The following is a 25,469-nucleotide window of genomic DNA, read 5'->3' as shown; positions in this document are numbered from 1 at the left end:
GTAATTGTAATATTCTACGCCACTGTGACATGCAGTGCTCAGATATAGGGAAACACAACTTCAATAATAATTCAATTAAAATGAACTACATGAAATTTAAGTAAAAGTCTACCAAAATATTGGTAAATATTTAAAACCAAATAGTTGTCTGTCTCTATGTGCCCTGCGATTGACGACCAGTTCAGGGTGTACCCCACCTCCAGCCCGAAAATAGCTGGCAGAGACTCCAGCACTCCCCCGACCCTCGTGAGGCCAAGTGACTAAAATACACGTTTATGAGGGACTGGCTAAATCGTGTGTGTGCGTGTTTCTTCCCATCCTGACCAGAGCCAGGGACAATAATACAAGATTCAATTTCCCATCACCGTAAGGATCTATTCTATCGTATCTGTTGTAAATGCTGTTCCAGGAAAAAGTGATGTAACAATATGCTTGTAACAAGTTAGAAGCACATAGCCACAGTGGCGAACAATTTAGCAGCTAATAATTGCTAGCTATCACACCACGTCAGTGAAAATTTATTAACCCAAAGAATATCGTCACCGCCAGCAAAAAAAAAAAAAAAAAGGCAAGTACCGTAAATCATTTTTGCTGGCGTTCGATGAAATATCTCAATGTCACGTCTTATTTTGTTTTGTTTGCTTTCAATTCAAGAAGTTTCGTTTGCTACATTTGTTGTTGTTGTTATTTGCAATTCCAAAAGTTTTACGTGGTTCTTTTTTGTTTGGGCACAAATGTGACTATGGAATTTGGACAGGAGCCATAGTCGGAGTTTACAAGAGGAGCTGCAAAATCACTGCGTGTACGTGTGCGTGTGTTTGTTGGGAGGAGACTCGCTCGCTGACTTTCCCTAGCAAAGGAGACAAGGGGTGTGCGCTCCCTTCTTGTCTTTCCCAGATTCGGGATCAGTCGCACCTCCTCCGAATCGCTCTCCTCCGCACCGAAGCCCGTCCACATGGAGCCATCCCCTCTTCGCCACCTTCACTGATGACTGGCTCGCTGCGTGAAAGTTTCAAAATAGAAGAAAAAAGGAGCTTCGTGACTTTTTCGTTGACTCGTTAAACGGCTAGTGTTTAGTCGCTTCTGACGTGGAGATGGCAATGTTGCTGTTGCTTTTGCAGTGTTATGTGCTGTCGAGTTTTGTGTGTCACGCGATCGCTTTCGTGGAGGAGCCATCCGGAGGTAGAGTGGACGGTTACTGCGGGCGGATCCTACGGGCACAGACCCAGGGGACCCGGCGTGATGGGCACCATGAGTTCCGCCTCAGAATGGAAGGCGACCCGGAAGCCTACCAGCCTGGCAATACCTACAGAGGTAAACGTGAGCATGTGAGCATTCAATCGCTCTGTCTGTGACGATCAAGTTCAAATAAGTGCAAGGCTTTTTTTTTCTTTTTTTTTTTGTAACTGGAGGATAACACTTCGTGCTTAATTCAATGAATTTTGATGTCTTTTTAGACTGATTTCTAGCTAGTATTCTTCTGGATTCTCCACAAATGGAGCTGGCATCGATATTGGGTTTTGGTTGGGTGTTAAAAGCTTTTGATAGCAAGGCAGAGTAGTTAACATGGGTGCCTCACGGATCTGAGGTTACATCACTTGAATGCTTAGTCTGGAGGCCCCGTAGCTCAGTGGTTAGAGCACTGGTTTGATAAACCAGGGATTGTGGGTTCATATCCCAATGCAGCCCTATGGGGGCACAAACCAGTGCAATCTGTAGGCCGGTCCCAAGCCCGGATAAATGCAGAGGGTTGCGTCAGGAAGGGCATCCGGCGTAAAAACTGTGCCAAACAAATATGAGCGTTCATCTAAAGAATCCCATACCGGATCGGTCGTGGCCCGGGTTAACAACGCCCGCCCCCGGCACTGCTAACCTGCAGGGCGTCGGTGGAAATTCAGCTACTGTGGGTCGAAGACAAAGAAGAGGAGGAAACCGGATCCAGCGTCAGAAGAAAAAAAGGAATGCACAGAGCCTACAACTGAGTGTAGGGACTTTGAATGTTGGGACTATGACAGGAAAAGCTCAGGAGTTGGTTGACATGATGATTAGGAGAAAGGTTGATATTCTGTGCATCCAAGAGAGCAGGTGGAAAGGTAGTAAGGCTAGAAGTTTGGGAGCAGGGTTTAAATTATTCTACCACGGAGTAGATGGGAAGAGAAATGGAGTAGGGGTTATTTTAAAGGAAGAGCTGGCTAAGAATGTCTTGGAGGTGAAAAGAGTATCAGATCGAGTGATGAGACTAAAATTTGAAATTGAGGGTGTTATGTATAATGTGGTTAGCGGCTATGCACCACAGGTAGGATGTGACCTAGAGTTGAAAGAGAAATTCTGGAAGGAACTAGATGAAGTAGTTCTGAGCATCCCAGACAGCGAGAGAGTTGTGATTGGTGCAGATTGTAATGGACATATTGGTAAAGGAAACAGGGGCGATGAAGAAGTGATGGGTAAGTACGGCATCCAGGAAAGGAACTTTGAAGGGCAGATGGTGGTGGACTTTGCAAAAAGGATGGAGATGGCTGTAGTGAACACTTATTTCCAAAAGAGGGAGGAACATATAGTGACCTACAAGAGCGGCGGTAGAACCACGCAGGTAGATTATATTTTGTGCAGACGATGTAATCTGAAGGAGGTTACTGACTGTAAAGTAGTGGTAGGGGAGAGTGTAGCTCGACAGCATAGGATGGTAGTATGTAGGATGATTCTGGTGGTGGGTAGGAAGATTAAGAAGACAAAGGTAGAGCAGAGAACCATGTGGTGGAAGCTGAGAAAGGAAGAATGTTGTGCGGCCTTCCGGAAAGAGGTGAGACAGGCTCTCGATGGACAACCGAAGCTCCTGGAAGACTGGACGACGACAGCCAAGATGATCAGAGAGACAGGCAGGAGAGTACTTGGTGTGTCATCTGGTAGGAAAGGGGAGAAGGAGACTTGGTGGTGGAACCCCATAATACAGGGAGTCATACAAGGAAAGAGATTAGCGAAGAAGAAGTGGGATACTGAGAGGACTGAGGAGAGGCGAAAGGAGTACATCGAGATGCGACGTAGGGCAAAGGTAGAGGTGGCAAAGGCTAAACAAGAGGCATATGAAGACATGTACACCAGGTTGGACACGAAAGAAGGAGAAAAGGATCTCTACAGGTTGGCCAGACAGAGGGATAGAGATGGGAAGGATGTGCAGCAGGTTAGGCTGATTAAGGATAGAGATGGAAATGTGTTGACTGGTGCCGGTAGTGTGCTAAATAGATGGAAAGAATACTTTGAGAAGTTGATGAATGAAGAAAATGAGAGAGAAGGAAGAGTTGAAGAGGCAAGAGTGAAGGACCAGGAAGTGGAAATGATTACTAAGGGGGAAGTCAGAAAGGCATTACAAAGGATGAAAAATGGGAAGGCAGTTGGTCCTGATGACATACCGGTAGAGGTATGGAAGCAATTTGGAGAGATGGCTGTGGAGTTTTTGGCCAACTTATTCAACAGAATACTAGCGGGCGAAAAGATGCCTGAAGAATGGAGGAAAAGTGTTCTAGTTCCCATTTTTAAGAACAAAGGGGATGTTCAGAGCTGTGGGAACTATAGAGGAATAAAGTTGATGAGCCACACAATGAAGTTATGGGAAAGAGTAGTGGAGGCTAGACTCAGGTCAGAAGTAAGTATCTGCGAGCAACAGTATGGTTTCATGCCTAGAAAGAGTACCACAGATGCATTATTTGCCTTGAGGATGCTCGTGGAAAAGTACAGAGAAGGTCAGAAGGAGCTACATTGTGTCTTTGTGGATCTAGAGAAAGCCTATGACAGAGTACCAAGAGAGGAACTGTGGTACTGCATGCGTAAGTCTGGTGTGGCAGAGAAGTATGTTAAAATAGTACAGGACATGTATGATGGCAGCAGAACAATGGTGAGGTGTGCCTTAGGTGTGACAAAGGAATTTAAGGTGGAGGTGGGACTGCATCAGGGATCAGCTCTGAGCCCCTTCCTGTTTGCAGTGGTAATGGATAGGCTGACAGATGAGGTTAGACTGGAATCCCCTTGGACCATGATGTTCGCAGATGATATTGTCATATGCAGTGAAAGCAGGGAGCATGCAGAGGAACAATTGGAAAGATGGAGACATGCACTGGAAAGGAGAGGAATGAAGATTAGCCGAAGTAAAACAGAATATATGTGCGTGAATGAGAAAAGTAGAGGGGGAAGAGTGAGGCTACAGGGAGAAGAGATAGCGAGGGTGGATGACTTCAAATACTTGGGGTCAACAATACAGAGCAATGGAGAGTGTGGTCAGGAAGTGAAGAAACGGGTCCAAGCAGGTTGGAACAGCTGGCGAAAGGTGTCTGGTGTGTTATGTGACAGAAGAGTGTCTGCTAGGATGAAGGGCAAAGTTTACAAAACAGTGGTGAGGCCGGCCATGATGTACGGATTAGAGACAGTGGCACTGAAGAAACAACAGGAATCTGAACTGGAGGTGGCAGAAATGAAGATGTTGAGGTTCTCGCTCGGAGTGACCAGGTTGGATAGGATTAGAAATGAGCTCATTAGAGGGACAGCCAAAGCTGGATGTTTTTGAGACAAGATTCGAGAGAGCAGACTTCGATGGTTTGGACATGTTCAGAGGCGAGAGAGTGAGTATATTGGTAGAAGGATGCTGAGGATGGAGCTCCCAGGCAAAAGAGCGAGAGGAAGACCAAAGAGAAGGTTTATGGATGTGGTGAGGGAAGACATGAGGGCAGTTGGGGTTAGAGAGGAAGATGCAGGAGATAGGCTAAGATGGCAATAGATGACACGCTGTGGCGACCCCTAACGGGACAAGCCGAAAGGAAAAGAAGAAGAAGAAGTGGGTTCATATCCCACTGGGGCTTCCACTCCCTGAGAAGGGTTGTGTCAGGAAGGGCATCAAGCATAAAAATAGTGCCAAACATATATGTGCGTTCATCTGAGATGACACACTGTGGTGACCCCAAGAGGGACAAGCTGAAAGAAACCTATTTACTTGAATGCTTAGTCTATCCCATTTTTATGTAAGATAGGGTGAATCAATATTTTGATTAATCAAATTTGGCACCAATTTAAAATTCCGAGTAAAAATCCCTGTTTACTGTCATATATGAAATTGTTATTTCATCACTGCCGTATTGTAATGCCATAAAACAATAGAATAATAAAGCTATTGCGCTTGCACGTGCATGTTAAATGTGTTTTAATTAATGCCCAATTCCTCATAGCCACTCACACAAACCTGTCATGCTCCTGTTGGGAGAGTTGTCTATTCAGTATTCTGAATGCTGACCTATATTCACTTCCTCACCTCTTCCTGCCAGTAAATGAACGGACACACGCAGGCACACACGATACAAGATCACTCACATTTCTGGCTCAGATTAAGCTGACTTCATGGAGTCAACCTTCAATACATCTTGCTCCAAGATGTTTTCTAATACAACTAACAGCACAAAGCGGAACTGAACAGAACCACTTATGTCTTTAATTTGCTTCTCTAGATTCAATTCAATAGTGAGAGAGAATGATCTTGCAGCATTAAGTGAGGGAGCTACAGTAAATTGAATAGTTTGTCACCTCATCTCCTTGAATAGAGTAATATTTCATGTTATTCCTGTTTTAAAATTTTGGGGTATGAAGTCTTTAACTACAAATTGTAATCCAGGAAGGATATAATCTATAAAATTATCTCAAGGTATTTTAATGTTTTATTTTATTTTGTTTTAGTCCTTTGAATATTGCAGCTTTTCTATGTAATGTAATTAGGGTCTTACTGTGGAAAATTTACTTATTTACAATTACGAGTTACCCCGTCAAAAATTTAGTGTAACTATTTCTTTCTCAAATTAATCTAATTGTAATGAATTTTGATGAAAAATTTCTGCGTGCATGTGGGTTCAAAAGCGTAACTAGTTAAAATCTCAGACAAACTAACAAACCACAAGGTGGTGCTTCACAGTAAATTTGGAAAAAAATACTTCATGTTTGAAACTATAGCAGAATGGCAAATGACCAGAGAGAGCCAATCACAAGGATCAGATTTAGAAAGAGGATGTTACATGAAAAAAAAAAATCAGAGCTATTTTTAAAATGTAATTGGAATTGTAATCATCAAAATTTCCAAAACTGCCTTTTATTTGATTACATATTTTCTCCCAGCAAGGTAATAGATTACAATTCCATATATTTTGTAATTATGTACTCCCCATCATAATATGTAATTAATTACTTCCCTGCACTATATGTAATAGGTAGTATCTTAGTTCCTTGCCAAAGCTTTCTTCGAAAACACATTCTGATCTAGCTTTAGTTATATGTTCATTCATCTCATATTTCTCTCGGATTTACAAGGTGTCCCTATTTCCATAGTGAGATTCCAACTCCCTATTTACAGTGTTCACTCTTCCACATCATGCTGATGCTGACAGGAATGCTGGTCTGCTGCCAGTGTCATTCAGGGTGATCCTGCATCATAACCCTTATGTGTCAATATAAAGCCTCTTTACTGCTCAGTGTGTCCGAGGTGTTAATACACACTCTCTGTCCTCCCTCCAGTGAACCTCTTGGCAACCAGCCCTGCATATTTCAGAGGTTTTACCCTCATTGCATTGAAGGAGGGCAGGGAGGGCACCACAGATGATGACTACACTGGCCAGTTCCAGGTGAGATACAAGAGGAACTCGCTACCATTTGAATTTTAATTTTGAATTGGATGAACTTGCATGTTTCTAGAAGTGTGGCTGAATTATATCTCTTCAGTAAAAGCCAGAATGCAAAAATCACATTGTTGTGTGGGAAGAAAGTAAAATATTTCCGAGTATATGATGCAGTTTGACTGTGAGGCAGACATGGACTTCTGCCAGACACGAGACAGATATTAGTTATTCAGGAGGATGGAAAGGGAGGAGTGGGAGATGATGATAAAGAGGAAGTTATGGTAGACAAAGAGGTAAATAGAGGGAGTTTGAGAGGGCAAAGTTCAGAGATGTGATATATTTTGCTAAGTAGCAGGGCTGCTCCCACTGAGAAGTTCAGAACCAGTGAGGAGAAAGACAGATTTCATCAATTACCTCCTGTGCAGTGTAAACAGGAACACACATCTGTGCTTGTGTTTGTACATGCTGGATGTAATCAGACTCCAAACAAGGAGAGCAAAGGGCTTCTTTTATGGTGGAAGCCACTTGTTAAAAAAAAAAAAAAACAGCCTAATTTAAGAGACAGCGCTACTCAGAGCTATCTCTTTGTCGTTATTTTGTTTGTTGTTTCAAAATCCAAAACTGTTTGGCTCCGGATGGATATATATAGTGGGTATTGTTAACGTCTGCTCTTTCTTTATTACATTAAGAGCCAATCTACTAGACTTGAAATTTGCATGCCAGTGCATGTTTGACAATAACACTGAACCTCATTCGCTAATGTGTTTTTTTTGGAAGCAAGGTTTGGCTCAGAAGAAAAGGTTTACAGTATGTAGGGCTAATTGAGGTTTCTTAATGGACATTTGGAAAAGAAGGAATCTTTAAATTGGTGCCAATATTTTTATTCATTGTTTGTCAAAAGAAAAATTACAGATTTACACATGATAGATGAGATAACTGCCACCAACAGGGTACAATTGTTGGGCAACTTGTATCCTAACTTTTGCATTTACTTCTTGCAGTTGTGGCCGCAATTAAATGTACTGTACCACTATCTCTCACTTAAGTTTCTATAGTTGGGGGAATTGGGGCATACAAGTGCAAATTTGAACAATGTCATCCTTAACAAGAATCAATGGCATCAGAATAAATTAAAATTATGGGCAATTTGGTCAGCCATGTGGCACTCAAATACCAGAAATAATGGACCAGCCTAGAAAAAATAACTTTTTGGTGGACTGAAAACTATGGATGCACCGATAACCGATGCCAGTATCACTTTTCTGTACTGATATTGTACCTCTACATTATCGATACTGAGAAACGTTTTCTGATACTGTATGCACCAATACCTCGTCATCAGCCTGTAATATAATTTCCAGATACTTCAAGAGAACAGATGACAACACGTTAAGACAATTGCAAATTGCGGTGGCGGGCAGTAACCCGGGACCACTGAGTGTCATAACCCCTGTTGCCCGTTAATCTTAAACAGGGGTGGCCAACCAGTCAGAGATCAAGAGCCACATGTTTTTTTTTTTTTTTTTTTTTTTTAAACTGTTTTACAGCAACGAGCCCCATCATACACATGAACATCACTCCCTCCTCATACATTTATCTTTGCTCAGACAGATTTACAGTATTGTAAATGTCAAACACCAACATGATAAGAACACTCAACTCTTACAGCATACCAAAATCACAGGCCAGTATTTAAAAAAAAATTGTGTGCTGTTTCTTACAGACAAAGTACCATTTCAACCAAGTCTTGTCTTGTATGTTACAACTATGCTCTAAGGCAAGACTAAAATACTCACACTATTGGAGGTCTGGGTGCAACTGTGAATCAGTAGCCATGCTAATGTCTGATATTCTCTGTTCAACAGTTTGACGGGACTGTTGAAGGTCTGATACAATCCATCCATTTTCTTAGCCGCTTATCCTCACAAGGGTCGCGGGCAATGCTGTAGCCTATCCCAGCTGTCAATGAGCAGGAGGCGGAGTACACCCTGAACTGGTTGCCAGCCAATCACAGGGCACATTGATACAAACAGCCTCACTCACAATCACACCTAGGAGCAATTTAGAGTGTCCAATTAATGTTGTAATTTTTGGGATGTGGGAGGAAACCGGAGTGCCCGGAGAAAACCCACACGGGGACGTGGAGAACATGCAAACTCCACACAGCCGGGTCTGGGATTGAACCCAGGAACTCAGAAGTGTGAGGCTGACACTTTACCAGTTGATCCACTGTTCCGCCTCGGTTTGATATCATTTGTTTCAGATTGTTGTTTTCAGGACACAAGATTTGAGCGTTGTCACCAAGGCATCTTTTAAAAAATAAATTCCCCTTCAATGTATGGCCTTTTGGCCCTTGCAATGTTTAAAGGCAGTTGGCACGATGCAAGCGTTAGTCTCTGGATGATTCATTATTTATTGTAAAAACTGCATCTGGTTTTCTGAGTGATTTTTCAAAGTGACTAACTTGTGACTGCGAAGTTCGGTCCCTTTTGGAAATTCCAGGTCAATGTTAGCTGAAGTGAAGATTTGAATCTGAAATGCATGAATGATGTCTGACACCAAAGGTAGAGAGAGGATGGCCGTTAAGATAAAAAAAAAATATGAGCTCTCCCGGTCTGGTAAAAGCGCCCTGTGTTCATCCACATATTTTCATTTAACTGTGCATGTTTCTCAGTCATTTTGAGAGCGAAGTTGTTTCTCCAAAGATCTCCATCTGACTGGAAAACTTCGAACTATTTTCATTCAATGCAGATGCCAGTTTTACGAAAATACCATGTTAACCTGTCCTGCTAAAGTTTCCTGACCGTGGTCAGTGGACGCACAGGAAACGTCATCTCCGGGTCCGACGTTGTCCTCCTCAGGGTTAACTCCTTTTTCTCATTGCACAGCTGAACTGGGTGGCAGGAACAATAATGGCACAAAGCTTGAAGATTTGCTGCTCGAATGGCTTTATTGGCTCCTTTAAACACTACTCTTCCTCGGTCACCGTCACTAAACTTTTACTCTCACACTTGCACCTGCGCGCGCTCCTTTTTATTCCTTTTTATTCTCCGCTGCACATGCCTGCACAGTCTTGTCTCACTCACACAATGACACATACACTCACACACACAGAGTTTGTTGTCACAAACGATAGTCTTAGTTTTAACAAGACCGACAGCATTCATGACATTTGTGATTTTTGAGGTGAAAATGCCCAAAAGTTCATCAACTGTCTCAGCATTCAGATCTATGGCACAGCCCCAGTCTCCATAAACTTAGCGGCAGTACTCTCATTTATGTACTTTTTCCTAATATGATAAAGGTTTTCTGAACTTTTGGAAGAATCTGTAATTCAAAAAATACACAACAATGTTCAGAAATAGCCATGTCCTTAATGTCAAGTGGGGTGTCCTGACTTTTCTACTCCAAGATCGACTTTTCAAGCTGCCAGCTTCTCGCGATCGCCGTTGGGTTGGGGGTGTTGGTGTGGGAGGGGGCTGACTTTTTTTATTTTTTTTTTAGAATGACCAATGATGAAATAGAATGACCAAGTCTCAAAGATCTACCTACCACAAAAATGCAAAACATATTTATTTTAAAGTATATTGAGGATTCTTTATGTGTAAATGTATGTTTGTGTGCCTTGCATAACCTCATGAGCCAATATTGCACAACACAACATAATTAATTATAAGCATTTTTTGGGACTATCTGAGTTCAGGTTGATGATCACTTAACACCATACGATTGAAAATGGACACCTGGGCTGTGTCACTCACATCAGCAGATTTGTCCAACTGCAGTGAGAAACACTCACAATCTGAGATGTCCTTCCACACAGCCATGCCTTAACAGCGCCATGTAACTGTACTCCTTTACAGCTGCAGAGATTTTATTGAAGTTAATATTTCCGCCTTTTTATTTTTATTTTTATTGATGAAAAATTTTAAATACTGTTTTATATCATTTTCTACTAATATCAGTTGAAATTGGAAATGATAATTTCTGAGTTTGAAATGTTAGTTTTCTATTTTAGTTATGTATTTCTTTATTTTATTTTTAATTTACATTGATGTTATATTAATCTAGTAAATTATTTTAAGGCCATCCCTAATCACACCCGCAACTTTATCTGCGAGCATGACTGACCACACCCGTACATATTTCAAACGTGAGTGACTGTATATATATATAACCTGTATGTATATATATATAACCTCTATGTATATATATATATATATATATATATATATATATATACATATTAAAGGCAACTGATTATACTATTAGTATTACTAGATCTATATCTAATATAGTGAGCAATGTGGTCGAGTGTATCAGTACATCGCGACATAACAAGTTTGAGACTTAAACGTTAATAGAAATTACTACAGAGCAACTTCTTTAACATGTTTTGCTGTACGGTGTATAAATTCTAGGATATATTTTGGTGTATATTCTATATCTATACTATAATATGTATAATGTGGGGAAAAAAGGACAATTTTAGATGTCTTTTTACTGAATAGTTCACTTCATTCATTTGTCTTGAGTTAAGATGGCATATTTTAAGCATATTTTAATGACAAATGTGATTTTGTGCTATCCAGTGATAGGGGAATGGGGGGCAAAGAAATCTGGGCTTGGCCCTTGGGGAACTTCTGCCCAATTTTCAGGACTTACTAATTTTACTTTCAATTTTTGTCTGAATTTTGTTCACAGATATTGCCAGAATGGACCACAGCCATCCATTTTTTCAAACATTTCCCGGGGGGCCATGCCCCCTGACCCCCCTAGTGCTCGGCTTTTGTATTTTCAGGAATTTTCACGAAAGTCCACTTTCATCTCTTGACTAAAACAAACCAATCATGAGAAATGATCTCTGTGGCTTTTTCCACACAGCAACTTTTTAAAGTGAACATGGCAAGCTACGCAGAGATTCTGCACAGGGCATCATGTGATGCAATGCGGGCATCAACCGCACAAGCGTGGGAGTATAAAGAGGGCTCAAGGCTAAATTTTTTGCCCCCCCAGACCACCCTCGTGCTCGCATTTGTATTTTCAGGAATTTTCACGAAAGTCCACTTTCATCTCTACATAAACAGTTTGAAAATGCCGCAACACATTGCACTACACTGGCAGATGAGGCAAACACACTTTGAAAATGACATCAGGAAAAAAATCCACCTCCCATTCTGTATGAAAGTAATATGTTTTTGTATTCTTTACTTAAGCATCCACTCATGATAAGATTTGTTAAGTGAAGGCATAAAATAGGGGGAAGTCGCCGACTAGCATGCTTTCCTATACTGTGTCGTTGTTTGCACATGTGTAGTGTGCTAAAGGTCAGAAAAATACGGCTGATGTCTTTTTTTTTTCTCTCGGCACGCCGTCAAAATCAACCAAAGTTGCCAGTCGATTGCGATCGACGCATTAAGCACCCCTGTTCTAACCAGTCCAGTCATGCCAAAATGAAAAGAATACATAATAATTTGTAAGAAAAATGGTGATGTGTTAAATACTTCTGCCACTATATTTTCCATTTCACAACACATTAAGGAAATAGCATCAATTACAGCTGTAATTATTCAAATCTTAATCGTACACTTCCGACTAAAATTTGGTTAAGACACTGTAATGATGAACCATTTAGGGACCTGAAGTGGTGTCACACATACTGTATCAATGTAGACTTCCTGGAGCCCATGCTGCCCATACTACAGTGAAGAAAATAATTAATTGAACACCCTGCTATAGTGCAAGTTCTCCCACTTAGAAATCATGGAGGTGTCTGAAATTTTAATCGTAGGTGCATGTCCACAGTGAGAGAAATAATATAAAAAAAAAAATCCAGAAATCACAATGTATGATTTTTTTAACGATTTAGTTGTGTGATACAGCTGCAAATAAGTATTTGAACACCTGAGGAAACCAATGTTAACATTTGGTACAGTAGCCTTTCTTTGCAATTACAGAGGTCAAACATTTCCTGTAGTTGTTCACCAGGTTTGCACACACTGCAGGAGGGATTTTGGCCTACTCCTCCACACAGATATTCTCTAGATCAGGCAGGTTTCTGGGCTGTCGCTGAGAAACATGGAGTGTCCGCTCCCTTCAAAGATTTTCTATTTGGTTTACGTCTGGAGACTGGCGAGGCCACGCCAGAACCTTGAGAGGCTTCTTACGGAGCCACTGCTTGGTTTTCCTGGCTGTGTGCTTCGGGTCATTGTCATCTTGAAAGACCCAGTCACGACCCATCGTCAATGCTCTGACTGAGGGAAAGAGGTTTTTCCCCAAAATCTCACAATACGTGACTGCGGTCATCATCTCCTTAATACAGTGCAGTTGTCCTGTGCAGAAAAACACCCCCAAATCATGATGCTACAACCCCCTGTTTGACCTTAGAGATGGTGTTGTAGGGATGGAACTCATCATTCGTTTCCTCCAAACGCGGTTCGTAGAATTATGACCATAAAGTAAAATTTAGGTCTCATCTGACCATAAAACTTTTTCCCATGACTTCTCTGTATCATCCAAATGGTTACTAGCAAACTCAAGAAAGGCCTTGACATGTGCTGGTTTAAGCAGGGGAACCTTCGTGCCATGCATGATTTCAAACCATGACGTTTTAGTGTTTTACCAACAGTCACCTTGGAAACTGTGGTCCCAGCTCTTTTCAGGTTCATTGACCAAGTCCTGTAATGTAGTCCTGGGCTGATTCCTCACTTTTCAAAGGATCATTGAGACCCCACGAGGTGATATCTCGCATGGGGCTCCACTCCGAATTAGATTGACCGTCATGTTTCGCTTCTTCCATTTTCTCAGGATTGCTCCAACAGTGGACCTTTTTTCTCCAAGCTGGGTGGAAATTTCTCCGTCGCCCTTTGCAGCCGTGTGGACTTGTACAATTTTTGTTTCTGGTGTCTTTGGACAGCTCTTTGGTCTTGGCCATGTTACAAGTTTGAGTCTTACTGATTGTATGGGGTAGACAGGTGTCTTTATGCAGCTAACGAACTCACACAGGTGCATATGATTCAGGATAATACATGGAGTGGAGGCAGACTTTTAAAGGGAGATTAACAGGTCTTTGAGGGTCAGAATTCTAGCCGATAGACAGGTGTTCAAATATTTATTTGCAGCTGTATCACACAAATAAATCGGTAAAAAATCATGCATTTCTTAGTGGGAGAACTTGCAATATAGCAGGGTGTTCAAATACTAATTTTCTTCACTTTAACTTCTCATACCAGGATTTGAAAGTGGATGTGTCAAAGCGAGTACAAGTGTGTCAACCCATGCAGGGGTGTTCAATGCGTCGATCATGAGGCAGTTTTGGTTGATCACGTAATCGCCTGCCCAAGAAAAAAATAAGACGTTAATCTATCGTCCATCTCGTCGGTTGATTCAGGTGTAGCCAATATGTCGATCGTGTGCTTCGATTGACTGAGAGTCTATTTGACCAATCCTGGCCTTTTGAGACATCACTGTGCATCTGCACATCAAGGCACATTCTAGCAAGCTGGGGACTTGGCCTCCTATTTACTGTATGTCTCTTGCCTTCTTCACTGCAGCTGCGGCGATGAAACACTTTTGCGCACCCAGGCCTCCGACCATCAGCATCGCAGAGGTCAGCTGCTTGAAAGTAACTCTCGGGGCAAAAAAGTTGAGGCACCCCTTATGTACTGTATATAACGTTTCGTGGATGAGGGGGTAATAAAATGACCCAGAACTGCAAGGCAGCAGTACTGAACCACTCTGGCCGCATTATGCTGCCCACACCAGAGTACTTTTGAAAATTTTTAAAATTTATAGATGTCAATGTTTATTGGCTCCTTCTTACCACACTATCCATTTGGATGTGCATAGCAAACACCTCAATCTCATGGGAGGCCGAGAATAAACAAACCGTGGGATGAGGGTGAGCAAAATGAAAGAACATACTGGCTTTGTCGTACGTTGCATACATATTAGAAAACCCATAAGGCATGTTCCATTGTACAAGAGACAGTTGCAATTCATACTTTTATGTGCATGTTGAAGTTGATTTTTGTCTTCTGGAATTAAGTGCCGCCTGAAATGTTGTGAAGTCCGTAAACTCAAAGCAGGGATCATGAACATGGTGCTCACCGAGACCAGATAGCCCCCAAAGACCACATGAATAACACATCGGTGTTTTCTAAAAATAGATAAAATACAAATAATTGCATATTTTTATTTAGTGTTTCATCGCTCATAAAATCCATCCACCCATTTTCTGAGCCACTTATCCTCACGAGAATCCCGACACTCCTGGAGTCAATCCCAGCTTTCAACCCTTACTTCAGTAATTATGTTTCACAAAGTTTATTAGAAATTACTATTTCTGACATTATCCATGCAGACAGTTCTGGTGTAAAGGATGGGCTAACAAACCTATGGTTCTATGCTCCGCTCTATGTCTGCTAGCGCTGGATTCTACTTTTGTGGATTCTAGGAATTTATGCTTTTTCTTCCACCAAAAATGACAACTGAATGGCACTCATAAATAATTTATTTAATATACTCAGTTTGTTTTAAATTATTTCTTCTTGGTTGCTATTCTTGGTTTCCAACTGAGTAAATGAGTACCTATGAATATTTATATGTTCACAAGTAGTAGTGTTGATATGTGTGTGTGTTGACATGTGTGTGTGTATGTATGTGTGTATATATATATATATATATATATATATATAATATATATATATATATATAACATGTTGACTGGTGCCAGTAGTGGGCTAAGTAGATGGAAAGAGTACTTTGAGAAGTTAATGAATGAAGAAAATGGGAGCGATGGTAGAATTGAAGAGGCAAGCGTGAATGACCAGGAAGTGGCCTTGATTAGTAAGGCAGACGTTAGAAAGGCATCGAACAGAATGAAAAAGGGAAAGATAGTAAGTCCCGATGACATACCAGTGGAGGTATAGAAGCAATTTGGTGAGGTGGCTGTGGAGGTTTTGACCAACTTATTCAATAGAATACTAGCAGGAGAGAAGATGCCAGAAGAATGGAGGAAAAGTGTGCTAGTCCCCATTTTTAAGAACAAAGGCAATGTTCAGAACTGTGGAAACTACAGAGGAATAAAGATGATAAGCCACACATTGAAGTTATGGGAAAGAGTAGTGGAGGCTAGACTCAGGACAGAAGTAAGTATCTGTGAGCAAAAGTATGGTTTCATGCCGAGAAAGGGTACCACAGAGGCACTATTTGCCTTGAGGATGCTCGTGGAAAAGTACAGAGAAGGTCAGAAGGAGCTACATTGTATCTTTGTAGACCTAGATAAAGCCTATGACAGAGTACCAAAAGAGGAACGATGGTAATGCATGCGCAAGTCCAGTTTGGAGGAGAAATATGTTAGAATAGTACAGGACATGTATGAGAGTAGCAGAACAGTGGTGAGATGTGCCATTGCTGTGTCAAAAGAATTTAAGGTAGAGGTGGGACTGCATCAGGGTTCCGCGCTCAGCCCCTTCCTGTTTGCGGTAGTAATGGATAGGCTGACAGACGAGGTTAGATTGGATTCCCCTTGGACCATGATGTTTGCAGATGATATTGTGAGCTGCAGTGAAAGCAGGGAACAGGCAGAGGAACAGTTAGAAAGATGGAGGTACGCACTGGAAAGGAGAGGAATGAAGATTAGCCGTAGTAAAACAGAACATGTGTGTGTTAATGAGAGGGGCGGAGGAGGAAGAGTGAAGCTCCAGGGGGAAGAGATAGTGAAGGTGGACGACTTCAAATACTTGGGGTCAACAATACAGAGCAATGTAGAGTGTGTTAAGGAAGTGAAGAAATGGGTCCAAGCGGGGTGGAAAAGTTGGCGGAAGGTGTCTGGTGTTCTATCTGACAAAGGAATATCCGCCAGGATGAAGGGGAACATTTATACAACAGTGGTGAGGCCGGCCATGATGTACGGATTAGAGACTGTGGCCCTGAAGAAACAACAAGAAGCAGAACTTGAGGTAGCAGAAATGAAGATGTTGAGGTTCTTGCTTGGTGTGAACAGGTTGGATAGGATTAGAAATGAGCTCATTAGAGGGACAGCCAAAGTTGGATGTTTTGGAGACAAGGTGAGAGAGAGCAGACTTCGATGGTTAGGGCATGTTCAGAGGAGAGAGAGTGAGTATGTTGGTAGAAGGGTGCTGAAGATGGAGGTGCTAGGCAAAAGAGCAAGAAGAAGACCAAAGAAAAGGTTGATGGATGTTGTGAAGGATGACATTAGGACAGTGGGTGTTAGAGAGAAGGATGCACGAGATAGGGTTAAATGGAAAAACATGACATGCTGTGGTGACCCCTAACGGGACAAGCCCATAGAAAAAGAAGAAGAAGTAGTAGTGTAAAACACCTGTGTGTTTTTCCCACACATCCTTATTCGTGTGGGACATGTGTCATATTTATCTAGGGCAGCTGTTATTGGTAAGGGAGACAAATGGAGCATTTTTAGGATCAAGTAAGAGATGAGCAGATGAATACAAATCACCAAGGGCTCTTTTATACCGGTGGATAAACAAATGTACTTATTATGAAATGGCTCATCTATGGCAAAGGTTTCACATCAAGGCAATTACGCAAGCTAAACAGAAAATAGAGGGCTCTTAGGACGAGGATGTGTTGAGTTTGTGTGGGGTTAGAAAGATGGTGAACTGATAAGAAAGACAATCACGTCCAAATGTGGTCTGAGAATCATAATTTTCTTACTAAGTACCCATAAACACGATGCTTTGGAAGTTGCATGCACTTTAAATTTTTCTACTAACAAGACATCACCAGGACAAGTTTATGCTTATTTACTACCTTCCAGTGAACAACCTTGTTGTTTGCACTGCTCTTAATTTAACTTGCATGGTTCAGATGTTTAAAGGTGAAATAAATAATACCCTGCTCTGAGTATTAAATATTATTTTGGGAGTATTGGTGTGTGGCTGCATTTTACATTCTTTGGGTTTGCCTGTTTGCCAGTGTAGTACAAGTATTTATCAACCCGTTTTACTTTTCTGAAAAAAATGACAAAATTTCAAGAATAAATTTGAACTTAACAGGATATGAAAAGTCTCCACACTCCTTTTCAAATGCCAAGTTTTGGTAAAACAAATGAGATAAACATAAATTATTTCAAAACGTTTTCCACCATTACTGTGGCATATCACATAAACAAATCAATTGAATGAAGAAAGAAATGTTATTGATAAGTTGAGTAAAAAAACAATAACACAAAAAGACATAATAAGGTGGCAGTGACATACTACTTATGTTCACCCTCGTGGTGAAAGTAAAATAAAAATAAATAAATAAATAAATGCTCTTATTTTAAGATGCAATGACTTTCCAAGTATGTGTAAATAGAAGAAAAAGTGCTGAAACCAGATGAGATTTTCTCTTTCAAGCAAGAAAGGTCTGGTCGGAAAAATGTGTTGCGAAGCCAAAGTAGAAAGTGACTTTACGTAAGGAAATATGTGGACTGAATGCAAGCTGGACTACCTCAAGCATCGCATTCCGCACAAGTCATTTCAAAGCAATTCGTATTGTACGCAGATATAAATTGAGAATCGGGATTGGGATTGGTACTTTGTTGTGGAACATCAACAGAAATGCATCTCTGCTGTCATTTTAACAAATTCACAATCACGGCAAAGTATACCAGGAAGTTGAGGTTGAGGTAGGAAGTTATGGCTTTGAATTTGTTAATTCAATCAGTCAGTGTAATGGCTCAATGAATCAATCAATTAGTTATATTAAAGTTCCACTTTGGCCCACCGTTATCATGGCTGAAAGCACAAGCTAGGTCTGTATTTTAAATAGAGGGAGAAAAATAACATTCACCATCAAACTGGGAGCATCATTCAGCTGTCAGCATGCACTGCAAAAGAATATTGTGCAAGCAATAATTCAGTTTTACATCAAGAAAAACAGATGACTGTGGATTAAAAAAATAAATATATTGAAATAAAATTGGAAGCAGGTTTTTAAATTTATAGTTGGCTTGGTTTGGTTCGCAATATTTTTTTTGTGTGGTTCAAAACAAAAGTTTGTTGACATTTTCATTGTAAGTTTTCAAAAACTTAATATTGTTCTGAGTAAAAGTGTTCTGATGGGAATGTAAATGTAATCTGATTCTTTTAATAAGCCATGCAAATTCAATGGATGACACGCATGATAAGGGACCAATCAGGGCTTTGTGTGTTTGCTTGGACATAAAAAATTAGAAGGAACATTGGTTCTAACTATCACTCAGTATGAGCACAAAACCTTCAGGCTTATGCTAAGAAGTAAACAACATAAGGAAAAGCTCAGTAGAACAGCAGAAAATTACAATATTTGGAGGTATTCAGAGGCATTTGAAATGATGGCTGCCAGGTGTCTGCATTTAGCTTGAGTTGAAATGATTGATTAATTCTGAACACAGCTACATCCCAAGTTATGATTGGGTGTGCACACTTGTACAAGCACATTATATATAGATTATTTTTACTTCTCCTCTCTCTAAGATTAAAAAAGAAATGAACGTAGACATTAAAGGTTAAGTCACTGATAGTGCTATACACCCCTGACTTGGCGCGGCCAGCTCAATGATGGTGTTGATTTGTGCCCTGCAACTGACTGGCGACCAGTTCAGGGTGTAGTCTGCCTTTTGCCTGAATCTATCTGGGATAGGCTCCAGCTCTCCTGTAACTCTTGTGAGGATAAGCGGCTTGGATAATGGATGGAAGTTAAAGGTTATATTATTCATCCTTTATCTCAGTTTATCCTCATAAGATTCGCATATTGGAACAAAAAAAATGTTTTGCAGTTGTTTATCTTCATCTCACAAAACCAAAACCTGACAACTGAACAAGTCTGGTTAAGATTTTTATTTTGATTGTACATGATTTGTCAAATTATTAAATACAGAAGGGGTAAGTGCCCAATTGTTCTTATACAAGTATGACTGCAGTTTACTATATACAAGTTAACACAACCACTAAGTAAAAAAAAAAAAAAAAATCATTAGAGATGAGAAAAATTGCACTTTCAAATCTGAGTAATTATAAAAAAAAATGTTTTTTAAGTGGTTTTATTTATTATTTAGTATGGAAAATTTTCAAAACTACATTGCCCTGTGTATAAAGTAGTTGTCCCTGATAAGGTTCTATGCTATTATTTTGAAGTTGGGCTCGTATTTCTTTAAATATTACAAACATTTAAAAAGCAAAATGCAACAGGCAAATTGAAAGGATGTTATTGGGATCATGTAACGAGTCTCTTTCCTTTGGAGGGCTGAGCTTGATGCCACCACTGCCCCATATTGACAGCATGTCAACATTCTGGTGAATAAACTTTGTCATGCCATTACGGTATTTTTTTTAAAAAAAAAGATACAATTAGTAAATTGCTCGACTCGGAGCAGACAAAGGTGTGCCTGATGATTCTTCAGGGATTGAAATTAATGTAAAGTGCTTGCAATGACTGTCTGGTTGAGTTCTTGTTTTTGAAATTTCAGAAAACAAATCAAACCCTTTAAATTCCAAAGGAAAATGGACTCATTTTCATTTTCAATTCCGGTGAAGCCATTTCGTAATGGAATTTTTTGAATAATCACGGGGCCTTGATGATGAAAAGCTCAAGTCAAGATGTCAGTGTCCCGAGGTGTTCAATAAATCTGTTACTTTTACTTGCAGCTCATCTTTGAGTTGTGAATTTACTCTGGAAAGTTAAAGCTCGTGCAATGACTTTTATTTTTTCTCCATTCTTATAAGACTGGTTTTCATTTGATTATGACCATCGTTGTGTTCACACCCCAAAACACAAGCACTCACCCTTGCGCACTATATCATTCTTATCTGTTTTCTCCTGGGATCTTGGGTTTGTGTTCAAGTCTTGTTTTGCCTCCAGCTTTGCTTCTTTGTGTGTGATGCTGTGTATGTATGCGTGTTTGCGCTAGTATTTGTACAAGGTCTGGGTTTGCTTGCGCAGGCACTCTGAATCCTCTGTGTTTACCGTCTCAACAGAGCAGGAGACTGGGAGAGAGAGATTGAGATAGACAAACCATGGACACACAGAGACATGCCAGCCTCTGCAGTGAAAACAAACACTCCTTTGCCAGTCTCCCACACCTCCTCCCTTTCTTTCTCAATCTCCTTTTCTGTCTGAGCTTCAGTCTTTCACACATGCTTACCTGACGACAAGAATCAGGATAAAAATGTTCAACAATCTAGTTTGAATTACAACAGTAATCATTCTTTGGGATAGCTTTATGGAAGTAAATATGTGCCACCAGGATTTGAATTAAAAATGCCACAGAAAAATTTCATGTTGTAAAATTGACATTCTTATTTCAAAGTGATCACATTTCCAATAGCTGTATTTCAGTTTTGTTAACAAATTTGCCATATTAAAAATCTCAACCTTTAAAATTCAAATGCAGTATTTTCAGTCTCCTGAGATTCAACTGGCAATAATTCGCTGCCTGAAATTCAACTGGCTGCAATTTTCTGTCTGAAATTCACCGTCTAACACCCACCCAATACAGTTACGATTTTTTAGTCACGTGACGTCACATACTAAGAAAGCATACCCGTATCTGCTGGGTTAAGAAGGCAGGGTGACTTCAGGTCAGAACCCAACACTGGGCAATCCAGGTACGCTTTCTTAGTATGTGACGTCACATACTTAGAAAGCGTAACTATACTCTACTCTAAATTGCCCCAAGCTGTGGTATTGAGTGCGGCTGTTTGTCTCTATCTTCTGCTTCTTCTTTTCCTTTCGGCCTGTCCTAGCTGAGACTCTTCTGTCACATAACACACCAGACACCTTCTGCCAACTGCTCCAACCTGCTTGGACCCGTTTCTTCACTTCCTTACCACACCCACCATTTCTCTGGATTGTTGACCCCAAGTATTTGAAGTCATCCACCCTTTCTATTGCTTCTCCCTGTAGCCTCACTCTTCCCCCTCCACCCTTCTCATTCAACCACATATATTCTGTTTTACTTCGGCTAATCTTCATTCCTCTCCTTTCCAGTGCATGCCTTTATCTTTCTAATTGTTCCCTCCACCTGCTCCTCGCTTTCACTAGATATCACAATATCATCTGCGAACATCATGGTCCAAGGGGATTCCAGTCTAACCTCATCTGTCAGCATATCCATTACCACAGCGAAGAGGAAGGGGCTCAGAGGTGATCCCTGATCCAATCGCACCTTCACCTTAAATTCTTCTGTTACACCTACGGAACACCTCACCACTGTTCTGCTGCCATCATACATGTCCTGTACTATTCTAACATATTTTTTCGCCACACCGGACTTGCTCATGCATTACCACAGTTCCTGTCTTGGTACTCTGTCATAGGCTTTCTCGAGGTCTACAAAGACGCAATATAGCTCCTTCTGAACTCATCTGTACGGGCATTCTCAAGGCAAATAATGCATCTGTGGTACTCTTTCTAGGCATGAAACCATACTGTTGGTCGCAGATACTTACTTCTGTCCTGAGTCTAGCCTTCCTTACTCTTTCCCATAACTTAATTTTGTCATCATCTTTATTCCTCTGTAGTTTCCACAGTTCTGAACGTCGCCTTTGTTCTTAAAAATGGGAACTAGTATACATTTCCTCCATTCTTCTGGCATCTTCTCACCCACTAATATTCTATTGAATAAATTGGTCAAAAACTCCACGGCCACCTCACCAAATTGCTTCCATACCTCCACTGCCATGCCATCCGGACCAACTGTCTTTCCATTTTTCATTCTGTTCAATGCCTTTCTAACTTCCCTCTTACTAATCATTGCCACTTGCTGGTCATTCACGCTTGTCTCTTCTACTCTTCCTTCTCTCCCATTTTCTTCATTCATTAACTTCTCAAAGCACTCTTTCCATCTACTTCGCACACTACTAGCATCAGTCAACATATTTCCATCACTATCCTTAATCATCTTTACTTGCTGCACATCCTTCCCATCTCTATCCCTCTGTCTGGCCAACCTGTAGAGATCATTTTCTCCTTCTTTTGTATCCAATCTGGTGTAAATGTTATTATATACCTCTTGTTTAGCCTTCGTCGCCTCTACCTTTGCCCTACGGCGCACCTCAATGTATTCCTTTTGCCTCTCCTCAGTCCTCTCCGTGTCCGACCCCTTCGCTAATCTCTTTCCTTGTATTTTGGGGTTCCACCACAAAGTTTCCTTCTCCCCTTTCCTACCAGGAGACGTACTCTCCTGCCTGCCCCTCTGAAAACCTTGGCAGTAGTATTCCTGACTTCTGGGATACGCCTCTCCTCAGTCCTCTCCATGTTCCACTTCTTCTTTGCTAATCTCTTTCCTTGGATGATTTCCTGTATTTTGGGGTTCCACTACCAGGTCTCCTTCTCCTCTTTCCTACCAGAAGACATCCCAAGTACTCTCCTGCCTGCCTCTCTGAATATATTGGCAGTAGTATTCTAGTCTTCTTGGAGCTCTTCCTGACAATCTAGGGCCTGTCTCACCTCTTTCTGAAAGGCCACACAACATTCTTCCTTTCTCAACTTCCATCACATGATTCTCTGTTCTACCTTTGCCTTCTTAATCTTCCTACCCGCTACCAGAGTCATCTTACACACCACCTTCCTTTGCTGTCGAGCTACACTCTCCCCCACCACTACCTCACAGTCAGTAACCTCCTTCAAATTACATTGTCTGCGCAAAATATAATCCACCTGCGTGCTTCTAACTCCGCTCTTGTAGGTCACTCTCTGTTCCTGTCTCTTCTGGAAATAAGTGTTCTCCAGTGCCAATTCCATCCTTTTTGTGAAATCCACCACCATCTGACCCTCAAAGTTCCTTTGCTGGATGCCGTGCTTACCCATCACTTCTTCATCGCCCCTGTTTCCTTAGCCAACATGTCTATTGAAATCACAACTCTCTCTTTGCCTTGGATGCACAGGACTACTTTGTTTAGTTCCTTCCAGAATTTGTCTTTCAATTCGAGGTCACATCCTACCCGTGGAGCATAGCCACTAATGACATTATACACAATACTCTCAATTACAAATTTTATCATCATCACTCGATCTGATACTTTTTTCACCTCCCGTTTATTCTTACCCAGCTCTTCCTTTAGAGTAACCCCTACTCTATTTCTCTTCCTATCTACTCCATGGTAAAATAATTTAAATCCTGCACCTAAACTTCTAACCTTACTCCCTTTCCACTTTCACTCTTGGATGCACAATATATCAACCTTTCTCCTCATCATCACTTCAACTAATTCCTGAGCTTTTCCTGTCATAGTCCCAACATTCAAAGTTCCTACACATAACTGTGTGGTCTCTGCATTTATCTTCTTCTTCTGCCAACTAAGTCGCTTTCCTCCTCTTTTTTGCCTTTGACCTACATTATCTGGATTTCTACCTACGCCTTGCAGATTAACAGTGCCGGGAGCGGGCGTGCTTAGCCCGTGCCACAACCTATCCATTATGGACTACGTTTGATGAACGCTCATATATCTTTAGCACAGTTTTACGCCGGATCCCCTTCTTGACGTAACCTTCTGCATTTATCCGGGCTTGGGACTGGCCTACAGATCGCTCAATATTGTGTTCCCCGTTGGGCTGCAGGTAGTGCATGGATTTTTACTTTAGTTATAGTTATTTTTTTTTTTTTATTATCTTAAAACATTGATGTGAGGAAAAGTATGCAGAAATAACTTTGAGAAGAAAAATATTTAAATTTTGCACTGTAGCCACTTCCATGCAGTTGTTTGAACTGTCCTCATGAAGAAGCCTTTTTTCTTTAGAAATTACTGACCCATCCATCCATCTGCCCAGACATTAATTTTCTAGACTGCTTATCCTGTTCAGTGTCATGGGGGAAGCTGGAGAGTATCCCAGCAGAGGAAGAATGGAAGTGGATTATACACCAGACACAATGCCAGTCAGTCACAAGACAATTGTGAATTGGGCATTGACCAGGAGTCGAACTCACACTAGCTGCATGGAAGTGACCATCTATCCTACCCACTTCATGGATTTAAATCTTCAATTTCTAGTTTATGAGTCACTGTGCGCTCAATTTAGAGGAAGAGAGAAAGATGGCACCCACAGGGCATAAATGAAACAGCAAAGACAAAAACAAACAGTGAGAGCAGTGAGAGCAGTATCTTTCTGATTGTCCATATTTTGTGAGCACTTTGTTTGTTTGACTTTTATGTCACGGATGATTGTCGTATACAGTAACTAGTCATTTGGAAACCCCCCCACTCCCCTGTGTCTACTCAACCCAATTCCATAAAAAGTATAGCTCTTGCACTGTTAGTGCATGTGCTAGTAAATGCATTTATAACGTAATCACAAACACTTGCCAGGTGGTCTTCCTAATTATCTTGTGTAAACGCAAAAATCAAATGTGAGGAAAGTGAAAATATCTCTAGTAATTCACAAAGGAAAGGGTCTATTTTGGGCATTGCACAGAGTAAGATCCATTTCATTAGTGGACAGAAGTATAGATACAGAAAGTAGAAGTACTCAGTAGGGGTCAGACCGAGGAAGCTGAGTATGGCTGGTCATTTGTCTCTACTTGTGGAAGTAGAGGCCAGAATACAAACAAAAGCACACACACGCATAACTACACACACAGACACAGAAACAAAACACTCTCACTTATCAAGTCACCACTTCATATCAGACATGTCACACACTTGCCAATTAGTGCATTAGTCCATGCATGTGTGACATGCAGTAAATTCCTTGTCAAACACTAATATTCCCTCTACCGTCTAAGGCGTTGGTATCTTCACTGAGCATTCATGTTTCTGTCTCTTCTCAGAAGCTTACACTGTCAACAAACAATAATTTGTCTTTCACACAAAACCTAATTCG

The 25,469-nt window shown here is 40.9% G+C and overlaps 1 protein-coding gene across 4 annotated transcripts in view; it reads left to right on the top strand.

Annotated features, from left to right (window-relative positions):
• The first annotated feature begins 243 nt into the window (after nucleotides 1-243).
• The window catches only part of spon1b (spondin 1b), a 117,802-nt gene continuing 92,576 nt past the window's right edge, over nucleotides 244-25,469 (top strand). Inside the window, exons 1-3 of one of the 4 annotated variants that reach the window (XM_061822261.1) lie at nucleotides 244-366; nucleotides 1,122-1,314; nucleotides 6,541-6,647. In XM_061822261.1, the coding sequence (XP_061678245.1) occupies nucleotides 1,269-1,314; nucleotides 6,541-6,647 (153 nt within the window). In that variant the 5' untranslated portion in view covers nucleotides 244-366; nucleotides 1,122-1,268. Of the gene's footprint in view, nucleotides 367-812; nucleotides 1,315-6,540; nucleotides 6,648-25,469 lie in introns of those variants that run through there. The other 3 variants (XM_061822259.1, XM_061822260.1, XM_061822257.1) reach the window with 3 other exon arrangements.

Source organism: Syngnathoides biaculeatus, chromosome 6 (genome assembly GCF_019802595.1).
Source record: "Syngnathoides biaculeatus isolate LvHL_M chromosome 6, ASM1980259v1, whole genome shotgun sequence".
Taxonomy (NCBI): Eukaryota; Metazoa; Chordata; class Actinopteri; order Syngnathiformes; family Syngnathidae; genus Syngnathoides; species Syngnathoides biaculeatus.
The sequence above is the reverse complement of the archived record's forward strand: the minus strand, read 5'-3'. Positions and strand labels throughout refer to the sequence as shown.